The 21,191-nt window shown below is 33.4% G+C and overlaps 1 protein-coding gene across 4 annotated transcripts in view; it reads left to right on the top strand.

Annotated features, from left to right (window-relative positions):
- The window catches only part of ARL6 (ADP ribosylation factor like GTPase 6), a 36,753-nt gene that overhangs the window by 3,687 nt on the left and 11,875 nt on the right, over positions 1-21,191 (top strand). For all 4 annotated transcript variants that reach the window (XR_895677.2, XM_023528471.1, XM_011356397.2 and 1 more), the window contains 4 exons: positions 5,642-5,703; positions 6,117-6,185; positions 9,943-10,037; positions 19,585-19,714. Coding sequence is in view for 3 of the 4 variants with exons in the window: in XM_023528471.1 (XP_023384239.1) it covers positions 5,642-5,703; positions 6,117-6,185; positions 9,943-10,037; positions 19,585-19,714 (356 nt within the window). In the remaining variant the exon portion in view is untranslated. The remainder of the gene's footprint in view (positions 1-5,641; positions 5,704-6,116; positions 6,186-9,942; positions 10,038-19,584; positions 19,715-21,191) is intronic.

Here is a 21,191-nt window from a genome sequence, read left to right as displayed (position 1 = left end):
AGAATTATTTTGTTTGCCGTTATACCTTCATATAATCACGTTATGAAATTCTGTTAACTTTATACTACCTTAAAGGAAAAAGAACCTGTCAGCATTATTTGCAGTGTATTTTATGCAGGTATATAGGTAAATCTTGATTATTTAAACTGAAATATTTTCCAAGTATCTTTTTTTCCTAAAAAGATCTTTGCAAATTTGCTGAGTTTACTTTCAGGTAGCATTGTCTTTTTTTTTTTTTTGGCTCTCTTTTTAGAAAAGGAGCAAAACAAAGGGAAAGGTGAGTCATTTTTATAAGTTCTGTGGATAATTAGACAGTTTCCCTAGAGTGTTGCATATGCATATCAGTAGTAGTAAGCAAGATGACTTTAGGTCATTTAGTAATAAGTACATTAACATATTATTCTAATAACTGAAAAATGTATAAAGTTAACACATTAAACACCACATAAAGTATAAGTTAAAACTACGTTCTGCTACATATAAAGAAAACCCACATAACAATGGACATAGCAATAAATAACAAAATAAAGTAGGGACTTCTTTTCCTATCCTCTAAGTCCAGAGGAAGTATTCCAGGGCTGGTGTGGCAGCTACGTGGTCTCAAGAGATCCACGCATTTTTCCATCGTTCTGCACTGCTGTCCTTAATACCTGGTTTTCATCCTCAAGATCTCTTCACGGTCACTTTGGTTAACTGTATGTCTATAGTCTAAGTCACAGGGAGGAGAAAGAAACAGGGCAAAAGAATAGTCCTTGCTAAATACTCCCTCTTTAAAGAACTTACCCAGAAGACCCAACTAATGACTCTTGCTTGCATTTCACTGGCTACCTTTATGTGTGAATGAGGCTGGATTTTTTTTTTTTTTTTTTTAAAGCAGGGCATATTACCGCTTTCAAAAATAATAGGGGTCCTATAAGTATAGAAGAAGGGGAAAACTATATAGGGTAGGCGATTAATATTTACAGTTGTAAATACATTTATTTAGATAAAAACTATTAGACAATTAATAAAATATGTTTAGTAAAAGATAATATGGTCTGCACAGATAGGGTAAAAAGTAAGAAGCTGTTACTCTTAATGACTGAATGCCTGGACAGTGGAAAGCATTGCTCCTAAATATGGTAATTAAAGGTGGACTTCATTGCCTCTAAACAGTGCTTCAAGTTGAGCAGAATGAGAAGCCTTACTGCTCCATTTTCTTTTGAGACAGCTTTGGTTTTACTTTTGTTTAGTTGGAGATTGCTTTGGAATCACAGAAATGCCATTTCTTTTCTTCAGTCATTATTCCCTTTTTGTACATGGATTAGATTACCATGTAAAAACAAATAACTGCTGGTGTATTTTCAGATGAGAGTTAGTTTAAGACAGCTGATATAAGCTGAAAATGGATTTGGAAGGCAATTTAGGTGTTATAAGGGGGGTCCCCATCTGAGTTGGGAATCAGTTGAGATATACATGCTGAAGTCAGGCTATATTGAAAAGATTGATTTTGGAGGATGAGGTTTAGGTCTGGCCGGAGGACTTGCTAACACTCTTGAATTGAGATTAGCCTCCCAGAATTTCAAAGTTTCCTCCTCAGCAAAAGAGCCAGCTCTTTTACGTTTCCTGCATAGCTAAGAACAGATAAGAATGCATGCTTGCGATAAGCATATGGCTTTCAACTGAGAGAGAGAGAGAGAGAGAGAGAGAGAGAGAGAGAGAGAGAGAGAGAGAGAAGCAGAACTAAAGATATTCAGTTCCATTTCACAACTGAGCAGTTAAAGAAGTAATTTTTTTCCCCCATGAAGAATAATAAATCGGGAGAGGAGAGAGAGAGAAACTGGGAGTTTAATTTTAATGGAGTTTTTTCTATGTGGAAACAGGAGAAAAGAGATTCCTCCCCAATAAGGAAAAGAACAGGTTAAAAAGTTGACCCACATTAGAATCTGCCTCCTGACCTACGTGATTACAAAAAATTTCTTTATCAGTTCTTAAGAAGTAGCATCCTATCCAATTGGATAGGGTCTAGAATTGAATTTAGAGAACATTGGGTGTGTGATAAAAGTAGAACCATACCCATCTGTGCCTCAAAAGGTGTGTGTGTGTGTGTGTGTGTGAGAGAGAGAGAGAGAGAGAGAAAGAGAGAGAAAGAGAGAGAGAGAGAGAGAAATAGGCCTCAAGTACAAAATAATTGAAACCAGAGCCACAGTTAATAGCCCCAAATGGACCAACCGTTTCTCTACCTATTATACTCAAATTGGGAGAAATAACATCCAAAGAACAAAATAGAAATGATAGTCTCTTCTCCAGTCATCCCCAGGAGTCTAGTGACCTTCTGTCCCCTGGCATGGTTATTAACATAGGAATAATATTTAATATGGATGGGAACAGCTTTCTTTCCTAAACAGTATTGGTCTTTTGAAGACACTTGCTCTTACGGATTTTTTTTTCATAATTTCTTCTGTCATTTCTAGAGATCTGGGGTAGAAGAAGAAGGAGGCATCATGTTTGTCATCTTAAAATATTCTAATATCCTCATTTCAGACTGGTCTTGTGAAAGACCTTGTGACCCTAACACATTACATTAGTCACAGAGAGCCTCCGGGAAAGCCTGGGTACACAGTCAATAACTGAACCTCTTTAATTAATCTTCTATTGCTTTCCAACATCTCTGTCTCTCTGTTACCTCTGGTGAATTATGGAACTAGCATAGACTAGCTCCAGGACTATTTTAAGAGGATCACCTAATTTCTGACACTACTTCCGAGCCTTAATCTTTAGGCAACTATGCTTTCTCCTCAGAAATGATTGACCTAGTCTAGATCCTGAATACACACTAAGTTGCTTTGCTTTTTTTTTTTTAACTTGATAATAATAGCCAAGAAACCACTTGAATAAGACTTTATTTAAAGACCCCAAAACCTCTGTCACTCAGATATAGATACAACACTTGCTTCCTCCTTACCTTTGAACTCAGTAGCTTCTTGTGAGCTTACATTCACTGTTAAAAACTTTATTTTTCATGAATAAGTGAATTATAGAAATCTACAGTGCTCTACTAGAAATGTCTTGCAAAAAAAATTGCAAATCTCATTTTATAGTAGTCTCTTATTTTTGTGGATAAAATCAGTTTTTAGGTAGCTAGGTACTTCCTGGACCCAAAATGGTTTCTAGTATTAAGCTGTCCTAATGTTTATTTATTATATATATATTGAGGTTGCTGGTGTTTTCTAAACTGATACATGGTGGGGGCAGGGGTAGGGGTGCGAGCATTTTAACCTGATCACTCTTTTCAAGAATCTGGTCTTAGCTGTCATTTTCTTAGAGATGTACTAATAAACACCTTTCTTTTAAAATTCCCATTTTTTTCCCCATTCCCCAACATTAATACTATAATTCTGTCACATCATCCAGTTTTATATTCTTTTCATTTAAAACACTCTGAAATTATCTTGCATATTCAGTTAGTAACATTAAATTTTTCTTCCTTATAAATTTAAATTCCATAAGAGCATAGATCTTTTATTGTTCAACATGAATCCCAAATACCTAGACTATTGCTTGCTACTTAAATACATTTTTGGACAAATGGATTGATGGATGATTTTTTATTTTCATTTTTGGGCAGGGAATGATGATTAATTTTATCACTATTAGGTAAAACAGCAAATTAAAGGGGAGCATCTCTGGAAACAAAGAGTTTGTGAAGAAGGTGGGTGATTATGGAGAGGCTAGATGAATGTTTTAATTATAATTCATTGAATACAAGGCTACTATTTTCTGAGATTTCTTAAATTTTTACTTCCCTTTCTATTGTATGTTTTTTCTTATAATAGCTGATAAATTTTATCACAAAACTGGCACATGAAAACCCTTAAAACAGTGAGGTATTGGGGACAATAAAATTAGGAAACTCTTTAGTCCAAAGTTCATTGTGCAGTAAAGGAACCCTAAGATATGAAGTGGGAATCTGAATAGCAGGAAATAAATTCTAACATAAACAAAAAGATATTTTTAGAAGAATACTAGGCAGTTCATAACATGGAAGGAAAAGCTGAATAAACAAACTTCAGAAACATAAAATCAGGGCAGCCATCGGAATACCTTTTCACTAGCACATTACTAGCAAGGTGACCAAGCGCCAGTGACTTCAGCTTCTCTTTCTATTTGAATTGTAAATTTCTAGAAGTAGGCTAGCAAAGTGAACATGATGTGAGTTCGCTTTACTCCTATTTTCATATAAAAGCAACAAGATACACTTAAGGGGAATTTTTTTGAAGTTATTCTTGTGGGACTATGAAGAAAATGGGGATGAGAATAGAATCAATGAGAGTATAATTATAATAACAAACATTAATTGAGTATTTACTATGGACTAGACACTGTTGAGTATTTTATTTACATCCATTAACTCATTTAATTCTTATGATAACTTTATGAGTTAAGGATAATAATATATTTCACATTTGAGAAAATTAAGGCTTAGAGAAGTTTAGTAACTTGTCTAAGATAGCATATTAACAATTAGGGGTAATTAGGAGTAATTAGAAGGCTGTTACAGTAATTCAGAGTGATAATCAATAAGGCCCTGACCTAAGTTAGTGAGATAGAACCGATAAAACTTAGGATATGGTCATGTAGAGAATGTTAAAAAGGAAGGAGTCAAGAATAACTGCTAGGCATCTGGATCAGAAAGTGGATGATTTTTATTCAAAAGGAAGAACAGTTTTGATGGCAGGCATGTTAGGTGATACCTTGTTAAGTAGTCATATAAGGCATTTTACTTGCCTGTGGGACTTGTCAGCTGGTCTCTGCTGTATCCTTGCCCATTTGAAATCTCTTATCCACAAAGAATTTGCCATCATGACCTCCAAGGCCCTACCTCCCTTACTTTGTTACATATGCCTCTTTCCTTTATGCAATATACTTTAGACATAAAGGCCTTCTACTTCTCCCAAGTGGTAAGTTTCTTCCTGTCTTAGGGTCATTGCATTGGCTAACTCACTTGACTGGGATGTTCTTTGCCAAGATCTTATCATAGCTTTCCCCCTTCTTGATATTCATTCTTGTCACCTCCCCAGCAAAGCTTTTCCTGAGCATCCTTCTTCCATGCCTCTTACCAACCCTCCCCTGCCCTGTTGCCTCCCACTTCCAGTCACCTTTCAATGTACTGAAAATGTGTTCATTTGAAACTTAGTTTATTGCTGTTTACCCCTGCCTGAAAATGTGTTCATTTGAAACTTAGTTTATTGCTGTTTACCCCTCTAGATTATAAATTATAAGGGCAGGGACCGTGTATATTCACCATCTACACATGAGACCAGTTCCCCGTAGCATATATTAACTCAGTAAGTATGTATTGAAAGATTAGAAAGTCCTATATGTGAACTCAGGATGGCTTCATGGTAACTTGCAGCAAGTCACACAGTGTGAATTAATACGTACATGTAATACAAATTCATAATTAGTAAACCTTAAACTTCTATAAAGAATTTACACACAATGATCCCTTTGCAAAAATTATAATTTTGTCTAATCACATTGTTTCCTTGGTGGCAGATTTTAGAATTGGAAAATCTGGATGCTTTTTTTTTTTTAACCTGAGGGAAAAAATTCACCTTTGGTAATTGCAAATTTCTAAACTTTGTCTTTTCTCTTAAAGGCTCAATCTCAAGATATTGTTCCAACGATAGGATTCAGCATAGAGAAATTCAAATCATCCAGGTAATTCACTTTATTATACTTGTGACTAAGAAGTTATAGGCAAAAAATGGTATTAGATCTACCAAGTCATTCCTCCTACTCTTAGAAAAAGTAATTTGTTGTTTCAGAAGCTCATAGATGTTAAAATATTTGTACTATTACCTCTGGATTATTTTTCAAAATTTAGAGTTTAGACAAACTCTGATAACTTCACTAGCAAAGGAAACATCTTTTTTATGTTACTCATTGCAAAATCATATTTATATTCAATAAATTTATGGCATTTTTACTTGAAAATTGGCCCAAGTTGAATATTATATATTCAGATTGGTTTCTTTGATTGAAAATAATTTAAAATTTAAAGTGAAAGTTATACTTTAAAGTTAGTAACTTATAATGTAGTCATGAGTTTTTTTGTTTGTTTGTTTTTGTAGTTTGTCTTTTACAGTGTTCGACATGTCTGGTCAAGGAAGATACAGAAATCTCTGGGAACACTATTATAAGTAAGTTTATTTATGAATTTTGGTTAACTAGATGGGTATATTTTAATAACAAATAATTATTAGAAATTCAAATGATCACAGGCTGGGTTGCAGTGTTTACTCTTCATGTAATTTAGGTACATTTATTAATTTTTAAAAAATGTGCAGTCATACTTCACATTATTTCTTAAATGCATGAAATTCTTTATAAACTTTGGCTTTCGTGTATACTGTTTGCTCTGTTTTTAACGCCCTGTTCTTTTCTTCTTCTCTGCAGCTTAAGGTTAATATATTCCTGCTATCAGGACTAGCCCAAAAGTCACCTCCTCTGTGAAATTTCATTGTTTTGCCCAGTTATCCTGTCCCGTGTTCACAATACTTTTGCATCTCTAATTATACTTATTATGTCTTAAATTCATGTACCATAGCTGCCTCCCTAATGGGATTGTGAATTCCTCTTCAAGGGCAGGAATTATTTCTCATTCAGATTATTTCTTCATAGCCAAGTATGATGCTGGGCATATAGATCTGTAAATACTTACTGAATAAATTTAGTTAAAAAAACAGTACTGTAACAGTTGATGCATTTGTTCCACAAGCAGGTCTAAACAAGATATTTTTCAGCAAATGCAAATCCAGGGCTTGATGATTATATTAGATTAACAGCTGTCAAGTTAAGGATCCAAATGTGTTACACCCTCTCAAGACTTATACACAGTGTTAAAATGAATTCATTAACTTCTAATATTGTTAGAACGCCTTTATTTAAGGGCAGTGTAACTCACTTTTTGGAGTCCGAAACTTATAAACAATATCCCTTGACTAAATTCCCTTTTGTCCTTATGAACTCTTCCTTTGAAATGGTATGTGATGACTGCCAGATCAGATTTTGATTTTGATTGATTCTTTCCTGCTAACATGGGAACAAACACTGTATTCCTCAGACATGAACCAGGAAGATTTATTCTAGATATTATTCTCAATGAGTACTTTAATAGATTGAAGGCCTAGTTAAATCCTAGAGATCCAGAGGACCTATGAGAGAGAGAGAAACGAGTGCTTCAGATCTGAGGGTCAGTTTGGAAAAGGAAAAGTGGCATGTCTGTAGTATCTTGCATTAATTTTCCTGGGGTAATGTGAGTTGTTGTTTTATTTTGTTTTTTAAGAAAACCTGAGTTTTCAGTATAGGAATCTATAAATTATTACTATAATTAGTTGGTAAAAAAAATCCTGTTATGAAAAAATGTATTTATATTAGCTACTTTTTAAAAAATATCATAATTACAAGGAATAAAAATACATAGAACTAGTACTTCGAGAAAAGAAAATAGTTTTTCTGATTTTGACTCCTTTCTCTTGAAAGTTTTTGGAATAAGTTACTGAATTCAGGAATATTATAAATAAATTGTAGGTTGAATGGGGAATATGGTTTGAGGAGTCTAAAATAATAGTAAATTTATTTATTGTATCTCTATACTTTCCTGATTATTAAAGATCAAGCATATTTTAAATCTATAAGACTGAAAGATTAAAAAGATTAATTGGAATATGAGTCAGTCTTATAGTAGGAATTTAACACCTTTTTCAGGATAGTTTATCAATATCTATTAAAATGAAACACGTTCATGCCATCCAGCTATCATATTTGCTTTTTGAAATGTATCCTATGACTTAGACTAGTCAGAGTAAAAAACATACTTAGAAAGATGTGTTGAACATTATTTATAATGACATTTTTTTCATATTGCAATTATATAAAGAAAAATATTATTCTTAATAAAAATATGTGCTTAGTATATATACAGAGAAGAAACTTGTTAGCGGAATATGCACCAAACCATTAATAGCATTTGTTTTTGGAATAATAAGGTTATAAGGGAAATTTACTTTGTAATTTACATGATTCTATAATGTTAATTATTATGTAATTTTTGCCTATTATTCTTACAATACAAAAAGTTATAAAGTATAAAATATATGGAATGTAAATTTATTAATGTTTTAAAATACAAAAGATTTTTAAAATGTTTTCCATAAATGTCACTCCTAATTTACCATTGTTAATCTTTTTCATGTTTCTTGCCTTTCGAAATATATAATGTACGCTTTACATAATTGAGAAAGGCTCCTTCTAAATTTGTACCATATATAGTTTTTTATCTTGCTTTTTCAGTTAAAATTCTATAAGGGTAAATCAGGAAAAAAGATACAAAGAATATAACTAATAGCTGCCGAACGTTTTTCATATGCCTATGCCAAAATTTGCTTAATCATTTCTCTGTTTTTGAATATGAAGGCTATTCTCAGTTCTTGAAAAGTATAAACTGCATACTTGAAAAGTATAAGCTGCATAAATCTTTGTCACAGTTCATGTTTCCTTAGAAAAAATACCAGAAATAAAATTACTCTCTCAAAGTGTTTGAATATTTTTAAAGCTCTTGATAGATATTTTCAATTGTACCAGTCTCTGTATCCACTAGTAATATATGACTATGATAATCTGAATTCATTTTTTTAAATAATAGGAGAAAATGTTATTAAAAAATTGTTTCATATTTACATCATTACTAATGACATTAAACTTTAAAATATTAATTTATGACTGGAGTGAGTCACAAAAAAGTATAAATGTTCAATAAGTATATGAAAAGATAATGAATTTCACTAGCAATTAATGAAATAAAAAGTAAAATAATACACTGTTAGAATGACAAAATATGAAAAGAATGGTAAGAACCATGCTGGTGAAGGAAGTAGGAATAATGCTAATAGTAGTAGTATAAATTGATAAAGCATTTCTGGAGGATAAACAATTTATCAATGTTTATCTAAAACTTTAAATTTTATATATATTCCTAGAAATTTTATTCCTAAGAACAGATCCTAAAGTTTCAAGAAATTTAAAAAATGTATTCAGGAGGATGTTTAAAGTTTCTCATAATAAAGAAAATTGGAAATAACCTATAAGCCCAACCGTAAATGTTTGACACAATATTTGATGACAGATCCATGAGTGGCTTTATAACCATTTAATGCTTTATAACCATTAAAAAGAAAGGGTGTAGAGGTAATCAGTGATTTTTCAAGTGCTGCTATGATCTATAAATGAATCCTTAAACTAGGTCAGTGGCTGGCTATCAGCTTTAAAAAAATAGAATAAAATAAAAGCTATTTGTAAGTATTGTTTCAGGGGATTTATTTCAAATATATTTACATATATATCGCATCTTAATGTAAAATGTATGTCTCAACTATGGTTATGGTAAAAAAAATATTTGAGAAACATTAGTGTAGGGCTTTAATGTTTCATATAAAGTAGTTCAGACTATACTCCAAAGAAGATCAAGGAAATGTATGTACATATCAGGAAGGCAGAGTATAAAACACGATTCCATATGTATAAGCATAGATACTTGTATGAATACATAAAACATCAAAATTAATTATACAAAAATATTAATAATGATATGTCTGTGTAATAGGGTTATGATTTTACTTATAATTTTTTAAAATTATGAAATAACAAGTCATTAAATTTACCCTGTTATCTAAGTGGAGAGAAATTATTTCACATGAAATATCACTAATGGTTAATATTTTAATCACTCATGTGAACTATTAAGAAACAGCATTATAATGATAAATTATAATGATAATTTAAGTCTATAATGATAAATGGACATAGAACATGAAGAGATAATACACAGATTAGGACATTCACATGGGTAGTAAACATCAAAAACGTATGTTTAAATTTTTCTCATTCTTTATTAAACAGAGAAGGACAAGCCATTATTTTTGTCATTGATAGCAGTGATAGATTAAGAATGGTTGTGGCCAAAGAAGAACTGGATACTCTTCTGAATCATCCAGGTCTGTGTATGTGTCTGTCAGTCTGTGATATCTGTGCTTTGGGGTCTGTTTACATGTGATGTTTTGTTCTTTGGTGCTGGGAAAAAGTGGTGTTTGCACTATGTAATTATCTTTAACTTAAAATTTAAAAATTTTAAAACAGTTGTGCAGAACTCATATATCTTTACCTGTAGCACCATATATTTTGTAATAACTTTATTTTTATTTACAGTTGACATGCAATATTATATTAGTTTCAGGTGTACAACATAGTGATTCGACATTTATATAACTTACAAAGTGATCACCCCCATAAATCCAGTACCCATCTGACACCATATGTAGTTATTACAATATTATTGACTATGTTCTCTCTGCCGTACTTTACATGCCCATGACTATTCTGTAACTGCCAGTTTGTACTTCTTAATCCCCTTCCCCATTTTTTACTCATCACCCCAACCCCCTCCCATCTGGCAACCATCCAAATATCCTCTGTATCTTTGAATTTCTTTATTTTGTTCATTTGTTTTATTTTGTTTTGTTTTGTTTTTTGATTCCACATGTAAATGAAATCATATGGCATATTTTTCTCTGATTTACTCCACTCAGCACAATACCCTCTGGGTCTATCCATGTTGTTGCACATGGCAAGTTTTCATTCTTTTCTAAACTGAGTAATATTCTGTTACACATACATACCATCTCCTCTTTATCCATTCATCCATTGATGGACACTCAGGTTGCCTCCATATCTTGCCTATTTTAAACAGTGCTGCAATGAACATATGGACGCACATGTCCCTTTGAAGTAGTGTTTTGGGTTTCTTTGGATAAATACTCAGAAGTGAGATTACTGGGTCCTTCTTCATTTCTTGTTTTAAAGTCTATTTCGTCTGGTATATATGTTGCTACCCCGGCATTTTTTTCATTCCTATTTGCATGAAATATCTTTTTTCATCCATTTACTTTTAGTCTGTGTGTGTCGTTTCATTGAAGTGAGTCTCTTGTAGGCAGCATATGTAAGGGTCTTGTTTTCTTATTCAGTTGTTCGTAGATATGTAGTTATTGTCATTTTAGCTACATTTTTTTTTATCTTTTTTCCTTTATCATCTTCTTAAAGAAATCCCTTTAACATTTCTTGTAATACTGGTTTGATGTTGATAAACTCCTCTAGCTTGTCTGGGGAGCTCTATCTGTCCTTCGATTCTAAATGATAACTTTTCCTCAGTACAGTAATCTTGGTTGTAGGTCCTTGCTATTCATCACTGAGTATTTTGTGTCAATTCCTTCTGGCCTACGAAGTTTCTGTTGAGAAATCAGCTGACAGTTTTATGGGAGCTCCCTTGTAGGTAACTACTTTTCTCTTGCTTTTGTATTTTTTCTTTACCTTTAACCTTTGGCATTTTAATTATGAGGCCTCTTGGTGTGGGCCTCTGAGTTCTTGTTTAGGATTCTTCACTTTCTGGGCTTGTATGTCTATTTCCTTCACCAGATTAGGGAAGTTTTCAGTCATTATTTTTTCAAATAGGTTTTCAATTTCCCACTGTCTCTCTTCTCCTTCTGGTTCTCCTATGATGCGAATGTTGGTATGCTTGATGTTGTCCCAGAAGTCCCTTAAACTATCTTCATTTTGGAGTATTCTTTTTTCTCATTGCTGCTCTGATTGGGTGTTTTCTGCTACTTTATCTTCCAAATCTCTGATATAGTCTTCTACTTTAATCTACTATTGAATCCCTCTAAGGTATTCTCTATTTTAATTGTATTCTTTATTTCTGACTAATTCTTTTTTATGATTTCTACCTCCACTTTTATATTTTTCTTGGAGTTCTCATTGAGAGCACTGAGCATCCTTATAACCAGTGTTTTGAACTCTGCATCTGATAACCTGCTTGTCTCCATTTTATTTAGTTCTTTTTCTATAGTTTTGTTCTGATGTTTAATTTGGGATATGTTTCTTTGTCTTCCCATTTTGGCTGCCTGCCTGCATTTGTTTATATATTAGGTAGAGCTGCTATGTCTTCCGGTCTTAGGAGAGTGGCTTTATGTAGTAGGTATCCTGTGGGGCACAGTAGCACAGTCTCCCCAGTTGCCTGAGCAAGGTGCTCCAGATGTGTCCCTTGTGTCAGTTGTGTGTGTGCTCCTGTTGTGTTTGAGTCTTGGTTGCTGTTTGCACGCCAGTGGGAGGTATTGACCTTCAGGATGATTGTTTATGAGGACTGACTGTGACTATAAGTGGAGAGCTATTGTTCAGGGGCTGACCCTACAGAGTGTGAATCACTTTAGCAGGACTCTGGTGCCTGCTTAGTCTGCCCTTTGGGTGTGTCCTTTGTGGAAGTGGATGGGTAGTTCTCTGGTGTGGTCTGAAGCTGGCCACTGAGTATTGGTTCTGGAGCCTCGTGAGAGAGTGTCTGTTTCAGGCCAAGGACAGCCACTTGCTGTGCCTTGCCCAAGGCCACTTGGTATTAGCTACAAAGTGATCTGCAGATTGTTGCCTCTTGTGCTGTGCCTAGAGGTGTCTGGGAATAGCCAAGCTGCAAGCTGAGGCAAGCTGCTGCTAGTGCCAGGCTTGAGGCTGCTTAGCAAAAGGTATGGGGCATACCAAGGCCAAATGCTGCTTGGGCTTTGTGAACCTTTGAGAGATTTTAGGAAAGTTTGCAGCAAGAACCAAAACAGGCTGTTTGTATGGAAAAGCCACTGGAAGAGGCTTAAGTGGGCCCACAAATTTTGTAGGGCCGAGTCTCAGGGAATCACTAGGGCAGGGTGAGCAGAATTAGCCAGGCTGATGAAGACTCGGATATAGTAGCTGCCTGTGTTTGCATGCCAGGAGAGGGGAGGGCCCAACAAAGGAACAAGAGCTTCTACCAGCACCTGTCTCTCAGAGAAAGCTGCTCCTGTAGCCCTCGCCCTGAAGCCAGGCAATTCAGTTCCTCCTTGTATGTCCCTGATGCCCTTCTAGCTGCTGCCCCAGAACAGATGAATCCATCAGTGAGTAAGTCCATGCCCAAGCCCTCTTAAGACGGATGAATGCCTTGGACTCCAACCATCCTCCATCACACTCAGCCACAATTTCCACTGGTTTTCACAGCCAGAAGTTATGGGGACTTCTATTCCCAGCACTGGAACCTTCAGCTGGTTAGCTTGGTATCTGGCTTGGACCCCTCACTCCTCTGGGGTTGGGGAGACCTCCACAGCCAAGCTATCTCTCCCAATTTTTAACTACCACACATGGGTGCGGGGCCAGTCCCTTCCACATCTCTGCCTTTCCTATCAGTCTTGATGTGGCTTCTTCTGTATGTCCTTAGGGGTAGAACTTATGTTCAGCTAAACTTCAGGTATTTCTCAATGATGGTTGTTCTGTAGTTTAGGTGTAATTTTGAGTTAGTCCTGAGAGGAGGCAAGCACAGCATTTCCTACTCCACCATCTTGATTAGGAGCCTTCATATATTTTTTAAGCTTTTTGCAGTGTTTTTCAGATCTATGTCATTTATTTTCCCCCAAATAAAAATGCCCTTTTTTCTGATTACATAAATAATATGTCAAAAAAAAAAATGCAGAGAAAAAAGAATAAGGAAGAAAGTTAAAATCCATGTATTTCAGTGCTCATTAATATGATTTTGGTTACCATGTTTTCATGTGTATGTGTAAGTATGTGTAATCATAGCATTTCTTACATATTTATTTTGAGAATTTTTTTAAAACACATTTTTTTCTGTTTTTGAACTCCAATTGCCAGCTTCCCATTCCCTTTTCAATATACCAATATTAACAATGATATTTTTTCTTTCATACCTTTATATCTACCATACATCTATATCTACTATCTATATTATGTACACACACACACGCGTATACAGGCACCAGAGATATATATAGCATTGAAGGCTATGAGACTGTCATTGTTATTTGTTAAAATAGGATACTATTCTCTATACTCATCTGTATCTTCCTATTCTCAGATAACACTACATGATAGAACTCTTTTAAGTCAGTTTTGTAAATGTAATTATTCTTTTTAATGGTGCCTAATATGTCATCTGTATTTCTAGCCTTACTCATGCCTGAAAGAGAGTTTAAGTGGTCTTTGCGTTAGGACTTTTAGAAAAGTGTGGTGATTTAAAAGAAGTATGGATTTGTTAGAGATGGAGCAGTAATAGTGTGGAGTTTTCAAACAATTCTTGCTGTTTAACCACAATATCTTTGGTATTTTTATTGGACAACCTCAAGCTTATTTAAATATTTGAGGAGTACATTATCCAATCTGCACTTTTTATGTGACTCACTTTAAAAAAATTATTGGACTTTTATCTGAGTTGGGAATGCATTTTTGATTATACATTCCCTTTGCATTAATCTTTCCACTTTCTCCTCCAAATGTGTTGTAGTGTTGACCAATAAAATGAAATTTGTTCTTACAAAATCTGCTTCAAATACAATGGAAACCTTGGTTTTTTCAAGTGAAGTTTTGTCCATTTATCATTATGTACTGATGCATTTATTTTATGAGCTAGATCCCCAAAGGAGGGATTTCTCAGCTAAAGTGTATATGAACTTTTTTTTGAAGTATAAGTTGTATACAGTGAAATGCTCAGATCTTAAGTATATAGTTCGGTTAATTTTAGCAACTGCGTACATTCATGTAACTACACTCCCTATCAAGAAACAGGACTTTTGAAGCATCCCAAAAGGTTCTCTCATTCCTCTTCCCAAGCAGTACCCCATACCTGGTGCCAAAGGAACTACCGATCTGATTTCTATTACCAGATTATTTTTGCCTATTTTTGTACAGTTTCATATAAATGAGCGGAAATGTACATACATTTTTGTACCTACATTTTTTTCATTCAGCATAATGTTTTTGGGGAGTCACCCATGATGTTTTATGTATCATCTTTATACTCCTTTCTATGGCTTTATAATATTTTATTATATAACCATGGTTTGTTTATCCATTCTCCTATTGATTGACATCTGGCTGTTTCTAGTTTAAGGCTATGAAGAATAAATATGCTGTGAACATTTTTGTAATAGGCTTTTTTAGATATATTTTCATTTCTCTTGGATAAATTACTAGGAATGGTATTGCTGGGTCATGGAGTAGATGTATGGATAATATTTTAAGAAACTGCCAGATAATTTTTCAAAGAGGTTATAGTATCTTACCTTTCAACAGCAGCAGTATATGAGAGTTTCAATTGCTCCACATCCTCTCCAATAATTTATATTAAAGTTCTTTAATTTTACCCTTTCTGAATGTATAGTAAGATCTCATCGTGCTTTTAATTTGCATTTTTCTGATGACCAATAATATTGGGTACTTTTTCATGTTCTATTGGACTATCTTATGCATTCTCTTTAAAAATGTCTTTTAAAGCTTTTGCCCAATCGTTTAATTTGGTTGTTTCTTCATATTTTTGATAATAAGATATCTTTATTCTAGATATAAAGCCTCTATCAAATATATGTTTTAAAGATCTGTGGCTTGCCTACTTATTTTTTTCACAGTATCTTTTAATCAATAGATATATCTAATTTTGATGAAGTCTAATTTATCATTTTTTATATATACAAATTTTCTATGTACTCTAAGAAATCTTTCCCTGTCTTAAAATTGCTAAAATATGCTGCTATATTTTTTATAGTAGCTTTATAGTTTTAATATGTTTAGGTCTGGGCTCCATCTTGAATTAATTTTTGTCCTTTTTTTCTCATACAGATATCCAATTATGAGAAAATCCACTTGTTGAAAAATTTCCTTTTCCACTGAATTACTTGTCAAAAATCAGTTGACTTTCATCCTTATCAAATATCATTTGACTGTGTATATGTGGGTCTATTTCTGGGCTCCATTCTTTTTCATTGATCTCTTTTATGTCCTCTCACACTCTTTCGTTGGTCTGTGTGCTTGTTTTTCTGCCAATACCATACTGTTTTTATTACTGTAGCTTTGTAGTATAATTTGAAGTCAGGGAGTGTGGTACCTCCAGCATTGTTATTTTTTCTCAGGGTTGCTTTGGCTATTCAGGGTCTTTTGTGGTGCCATACAAATCTGATTTTTTGTTCTATTTCTTTGAAAAATGCTGTTGAGATTTTGATGGGGATTGCATTAAATCTGTATCTTGCTTTGGGTAACATGGTCATTTTAACTATGTTGCTTCTTCCAATCCATGAACATGGAGTATCTTTACATATCTTTGTGTCTTTTTCAGTTCCTTTTAATAATGTTTTATAGTTTTCGGAGTTTAGGTTCTTTACATCTTTTATTTATTCCTAGATATTTTATTCTTTTTGTTGCAGTTGCAAAAGGAATTGTTTTTTATTTCTTTTTCTGAAATTTTATTGTTAGCGTATAGGAACACCATGGATTTTTCTACGTTGATTTTGTATCCTGCAATTTTACTGTATTTGTTTATTGTTTCTAATAGTTTTAGAGTGGAGTCTTTAGTTTTTTCTATAGAGAATCATGTTGTCTGCAAAAAGTGAGAGACTTCTTCATTCTCAATTCGATGCCTTTTATTTCTTTCTCTTGCCTGAGTGCTCTAACTAGGACTTCCAACACTATATCGAATTAGAATGGTGAGAATGGGCAGCCTTGTTTTATTACTGATCTTACAGGAAAAGCTTTCAGTTTTTCACCATTGAATATATTAGCTGAGGGTGTCAATGGGGTATTTAAGTCCCCTACTATAATTGTGTTTTTATCATTTTCTTCCTTTAGTTTTCTTAGTAGTTGCTTTATGTATTTGGTGCTCCTGTGTTGGATGCATATAAATAAGTGTTATATGGTCTTGATGTATTGACCCCTTTATCATTATAAAATTTCCATCTTTGTCTCTTGTTTCCTTTTTTTATCTTGAAATCTGTTTTATGAGATATAAGTATGGCTGCACTGCTTTCCTCTAAATGCCATTTGCTTGGAGTATCATTTTTCACCCTTTCACTTTGAGTCTATGCTTATTCTTGAAGCCGAGATGTGTCTCCTGAAGGCAGCATATGGTTGGGTTTGGTTTTTGATCCAGCCCACCACTCTGTACCTTTTAATTTGGGTGAGTTCAGTCCATTTGAATTTAGAGTGATTATTGATATACAAGGATTTTCTATAGCTGTTTTATTCTTTGTTTTCTGGTAGAGCTCTGTGTCTCCATTCTTTTACCTTGTGTTTCTGTCCGTTATTTTAGTTTAGTGGTATTCTATGATTTTTTTCCCCTCTGTTTTCTCTTTTTTTATATGTATATTATTTACCTCAGTTCTAGATTTGTGTGTGTGGTTACTATTAATTTTATGCAAAAAGAAAGTTTCATGTACACAGTAGTCCTTTTTTTTTTTTTTACTGATTGCATCATTTACCTCTGCAAGTTCAGTCTTTTACCCCTCCCCTTTTAGTGTCACAAATTATCCCTTCTTATTCTGTGAGTTTATTTTTAAATTCTCTTCTTTTTTTTCAATGTTTTTATCTCCTTTAACCTTTATGTTATCTTTAAGTGTTTAATACCTTATTCTGAACAAGGGTTGCAATTTCCTGCTTCTGCCTGTTAGTCATCTAGCTCATGTTTTTGTATTCTTTTGTCTTTGTTTCAGGTTGAAGAACACCTTTCAGTATTTTCTGTAATGCAGGTCTTGTGATGGTAAATACCCTCAGCTTCTGTATATCTGGAAAAGTCTTTATTTCTCCTTCATATCTAAAAGATACCTTTGCTGGAGATATTATTCTTAGCTGATGATTTCTCTTTAAATAATTTGAATATTTTATTCCAGTTTCTCCTGTCTTGTAGGATTTCTACTAAAAAAACAAAAAACAAAAAACCTGATGATAATCTAATGGTATTTCCTTTATAGGTTAGTGTCATCTTTTTCCTAGCTGCCTTAAGAATTCTTTTTTTGTCATTAATTTTGACAGTTTTAATATAATGTGTCTTGGAGAAGGATGTTTTGGATTGAGATAATTAGGTGTTCTATGAGCTTCTTGGATTCGAGCATCCATTTCTCTCCATAGGTTTAGGAAGTTCTCATCAATTATTTATTTGAATAGACTCTCTCTTCCCTTCTCTTCTACTTCTGGTATACCCATTATTCTTATATTTCTCAGATAGTTCTGTTCTTTTTTTTTTTTTTTTTTTTACTCTCGATTTCCTCTCTTCTTCCACCTGAGTCATTTCTAGATTTCTATCTTCTGTCACTAATTCTTTACTCCATCTGGACTATTCTTTTTCCTAAGCTTATTAGTTATTCTTCACTTTTTTTATTGAGTTCTTCAGCTTCAGATTTTTTTTTTTTTGGTTCTTTTTCTGATAGTTTCAATCTCTTTTGCAAAGTACTCCTTTTGTTTGTTGATTTTTATATCTGTTTGTTGAATAGCCTTTCTCAGTTTTCTTGTATCTCATTGATTTTTTTGAGAACTGCAATCTTGAATTTTCTGTCACTTAAATCATATTCTTCCGTGTCTTTAACTTTATTTTCTGGAGGTTTTTCATTTTCTTTTTGAATTTCCTTGTTATCTTGGTTATTCATTGTGCTTTATGGATTATTCATCTGCCTGGCTATTTGTAGAAATGAAAACTGCTTTTTTAAGAATTTAATACTTGTTAAGCAGATTGATAAGTAGAGGTCTTTTTAATGTTACTTTCCAGAAAGTGGCACTGAAGCTCCAAGTTTGTTTGTTTGTTTCTCTCTCTTACCTGCACTTCTGGGGCTTCTGGGATCTCTGTGGGTCAGTGTAAATATTGGCAGCAACACAAATATATCTCAGTTAGGTCCTGGTTAAATAAATTATGGTACATAGTACTAAAAGACAAAATATTCCACAACTGTTAAAATAATGAAGAAACTACTCTGTATGTACTAATGTGGGACAGTCTCTAAGATATAAAGTTAAGTGAAAAGCAAAAGATATAAAATACTGAGACAAGTCTGCTACTATTTATATATAGATTAATAAATAATTATTTACAAGTATGTAAAATATTTCTATGAACATGCTGAGCAGTGGATGATATGGGTGCTTCTTCTAGGGAGGATAAGTAGATGGCGTAGAACAAAGATGAGAGGGCAATTCTTTTACTGTCTACCATTTTTTGTCTTCTGAATTTTGAACTATTTAAATGAATTATCTATTCAAAACAATGAAAAATGTTTCCAAAATTGTAACAAAGTAAAAATATCTTGTTAAAATATCTAGCTTGTAGTTATAATACTGCTACTAAAATCTAAAATTGGTTTGTCTTCCTTCTAATTCTATTTGAAGTTTGCCTCCTTTCTGTTGACAGTAAAAACAAAACAAAATATTTGACCCTTTTATAGATGCTGCTCAGTAACTGTTTAACAAGTCCCCCACTTCCACCTTGCTCATTTTTGTTTTAAAGCTCCAGAGGCCAGATAGTTTTAGAAAAAGTATTTTTTAAATTCTATCACTCAAATATATGTCTGACTGCATATGTCTTTAAATGTTTAATTGTATGTGATATAGAAAGAAGTGATTGGAAAACAATTTTAGTGAACTTCAATTTTAAGGATTTGGGGGAAAATGACCAAAAAGCTGAAAGTGTAATGATAGTCTTATTTTCTCTTTCAGATATTAAGCACCGCCGAATACCAATCTTATTCTTTGCAAACAAAATGGATCTTAGAGATGCAGTGACATCTGTAAAAGTGTCTCAACTGCTGTGTTTAGAGAACATCAAAGATAAGCCATGGCATATTTGGTAAAGTTTTAGATTTACTTTTTATTTTATCATTCTGAAAAAGTCTCAAAGCTTCAGTGTTTCTTTTCCAAGCTCATTATTTAAGTGACCTAACATGGTAGGATATACGCTAAGGATCTCATTTTATAGAATGTGGAGTTGCAGGTATTCATGAACATAATACTGTTAAAACCTTTTTACATCTTTTTGCGGTAGAATAGCATAAACAACTCTTTAAAAGAATAACTTACACAGCTCATTTATGCACCCAACTTCAACTGCACTGATTTCTTTCTGCACAATGAATCAGCCAACCACAGTCCTGTCTCGGGGCATTTGCACTTGTTACTCCCTTTGTCTGAATCATTTTCCAAAATAATTTTCCTGGCTTGCTATTGCACTTCCTTCAGGAGAGAGACCTCTTCTAATAGCTCTCTAAAACATCACCATATCTTACCCAGCCTCATTTTTTCCTCACTTTGCTTTGTTTTGCTTTTGCCATATGCCCTCTTTTTTCCCCCTTTGTTTTATAATCAATTTTTACATCAGTACATTAGAACCATGAGAACTGGGATTTTATTGGTTTTGTTCATGCTGTAATCCTTGGAATAGTAGTAGTACAGGATACTTAGTAGGTTCATAATAATGTGTGTTTATATTAATAAGTAGAAATAGAAATAAAATCTTATTTGGACATACTAATAAGGTTGAACTCAAATAATTAGTGTCTGAAATTATTATACATTCTTTGGAAAGCCATTTCTAACTAATATATTTAATTCCAGTGTGCCTTTTTGCCACAATAGACCAATGAGAATAAACAAAAGTTATATATAAGATAGTATTTTAGTGCCTACCACTACCTTATATAAAGCTGTCTCTGTCCAACCATCTATCTCCCACTGCTGCATGATTTCCTTGGCTTGCCAGTTTTCTCCTTTTTTGTAAGACAGTATCTGTGAAGAAAGGCTGAACACAGAGACAAAGAAATCCGCTGCCTCCAGAAGGAGAAACAATATGAAGCAAAGTGGTAGTAGAGCTCAGAGAACTTTAAAAGCTAACCTTGGTACTGGAAGAGTGGTAATATAAAAGAGCTTAAAAAAGCCCTTGGAACTCCTCAGTACTTCAGGCCTCCAGCACCTCTACCCAGGAATGAAACACTGCATGTCTCAAGTAAAATCCTCCTTCCTTTGGAATCAGAAAAAAAGTCAATGTTTACTACATGATTCTTGAGTTTGCATTTGAAGTTCTGTGGTATTGGTAAAGAGAGGAGGGATTTAGAGTAGAAAAATATCTTAAGATGGAACCTTTGCATTTTTCTACATCATTTAGGTAAATTGTATCTAAATTGATAACATATAAAATAGAATGGCTTTTAATTTTTGCATTGTAGTAAGTATTGTGAGTACTTTAATAGAAAATACAACATTCAAACACATGGGCCTAATTAATAAAAGATTGTCCTAACTTTAATTTTGAAGTAGAAGTTAATTTTGCA

This window comes from Pteropus vampyrus, unplaced genomic scaffold, assembly GCF_000151845.1.
Source record: "Pteropus vampyrus isolate Shadow unplaced genomic scaffold, Pvam_2.0 Scaffold26, whole genome shotgun sequence".
NCBI lineage: Eukaryota > Metazoa > Chordata > Mammalia > Chiroptera > Pteropodidae > Pteropus > Pteropus vampyrus.
This window is presented reverse-complemented; position numbering and strand designations above follow the sequence as displayed.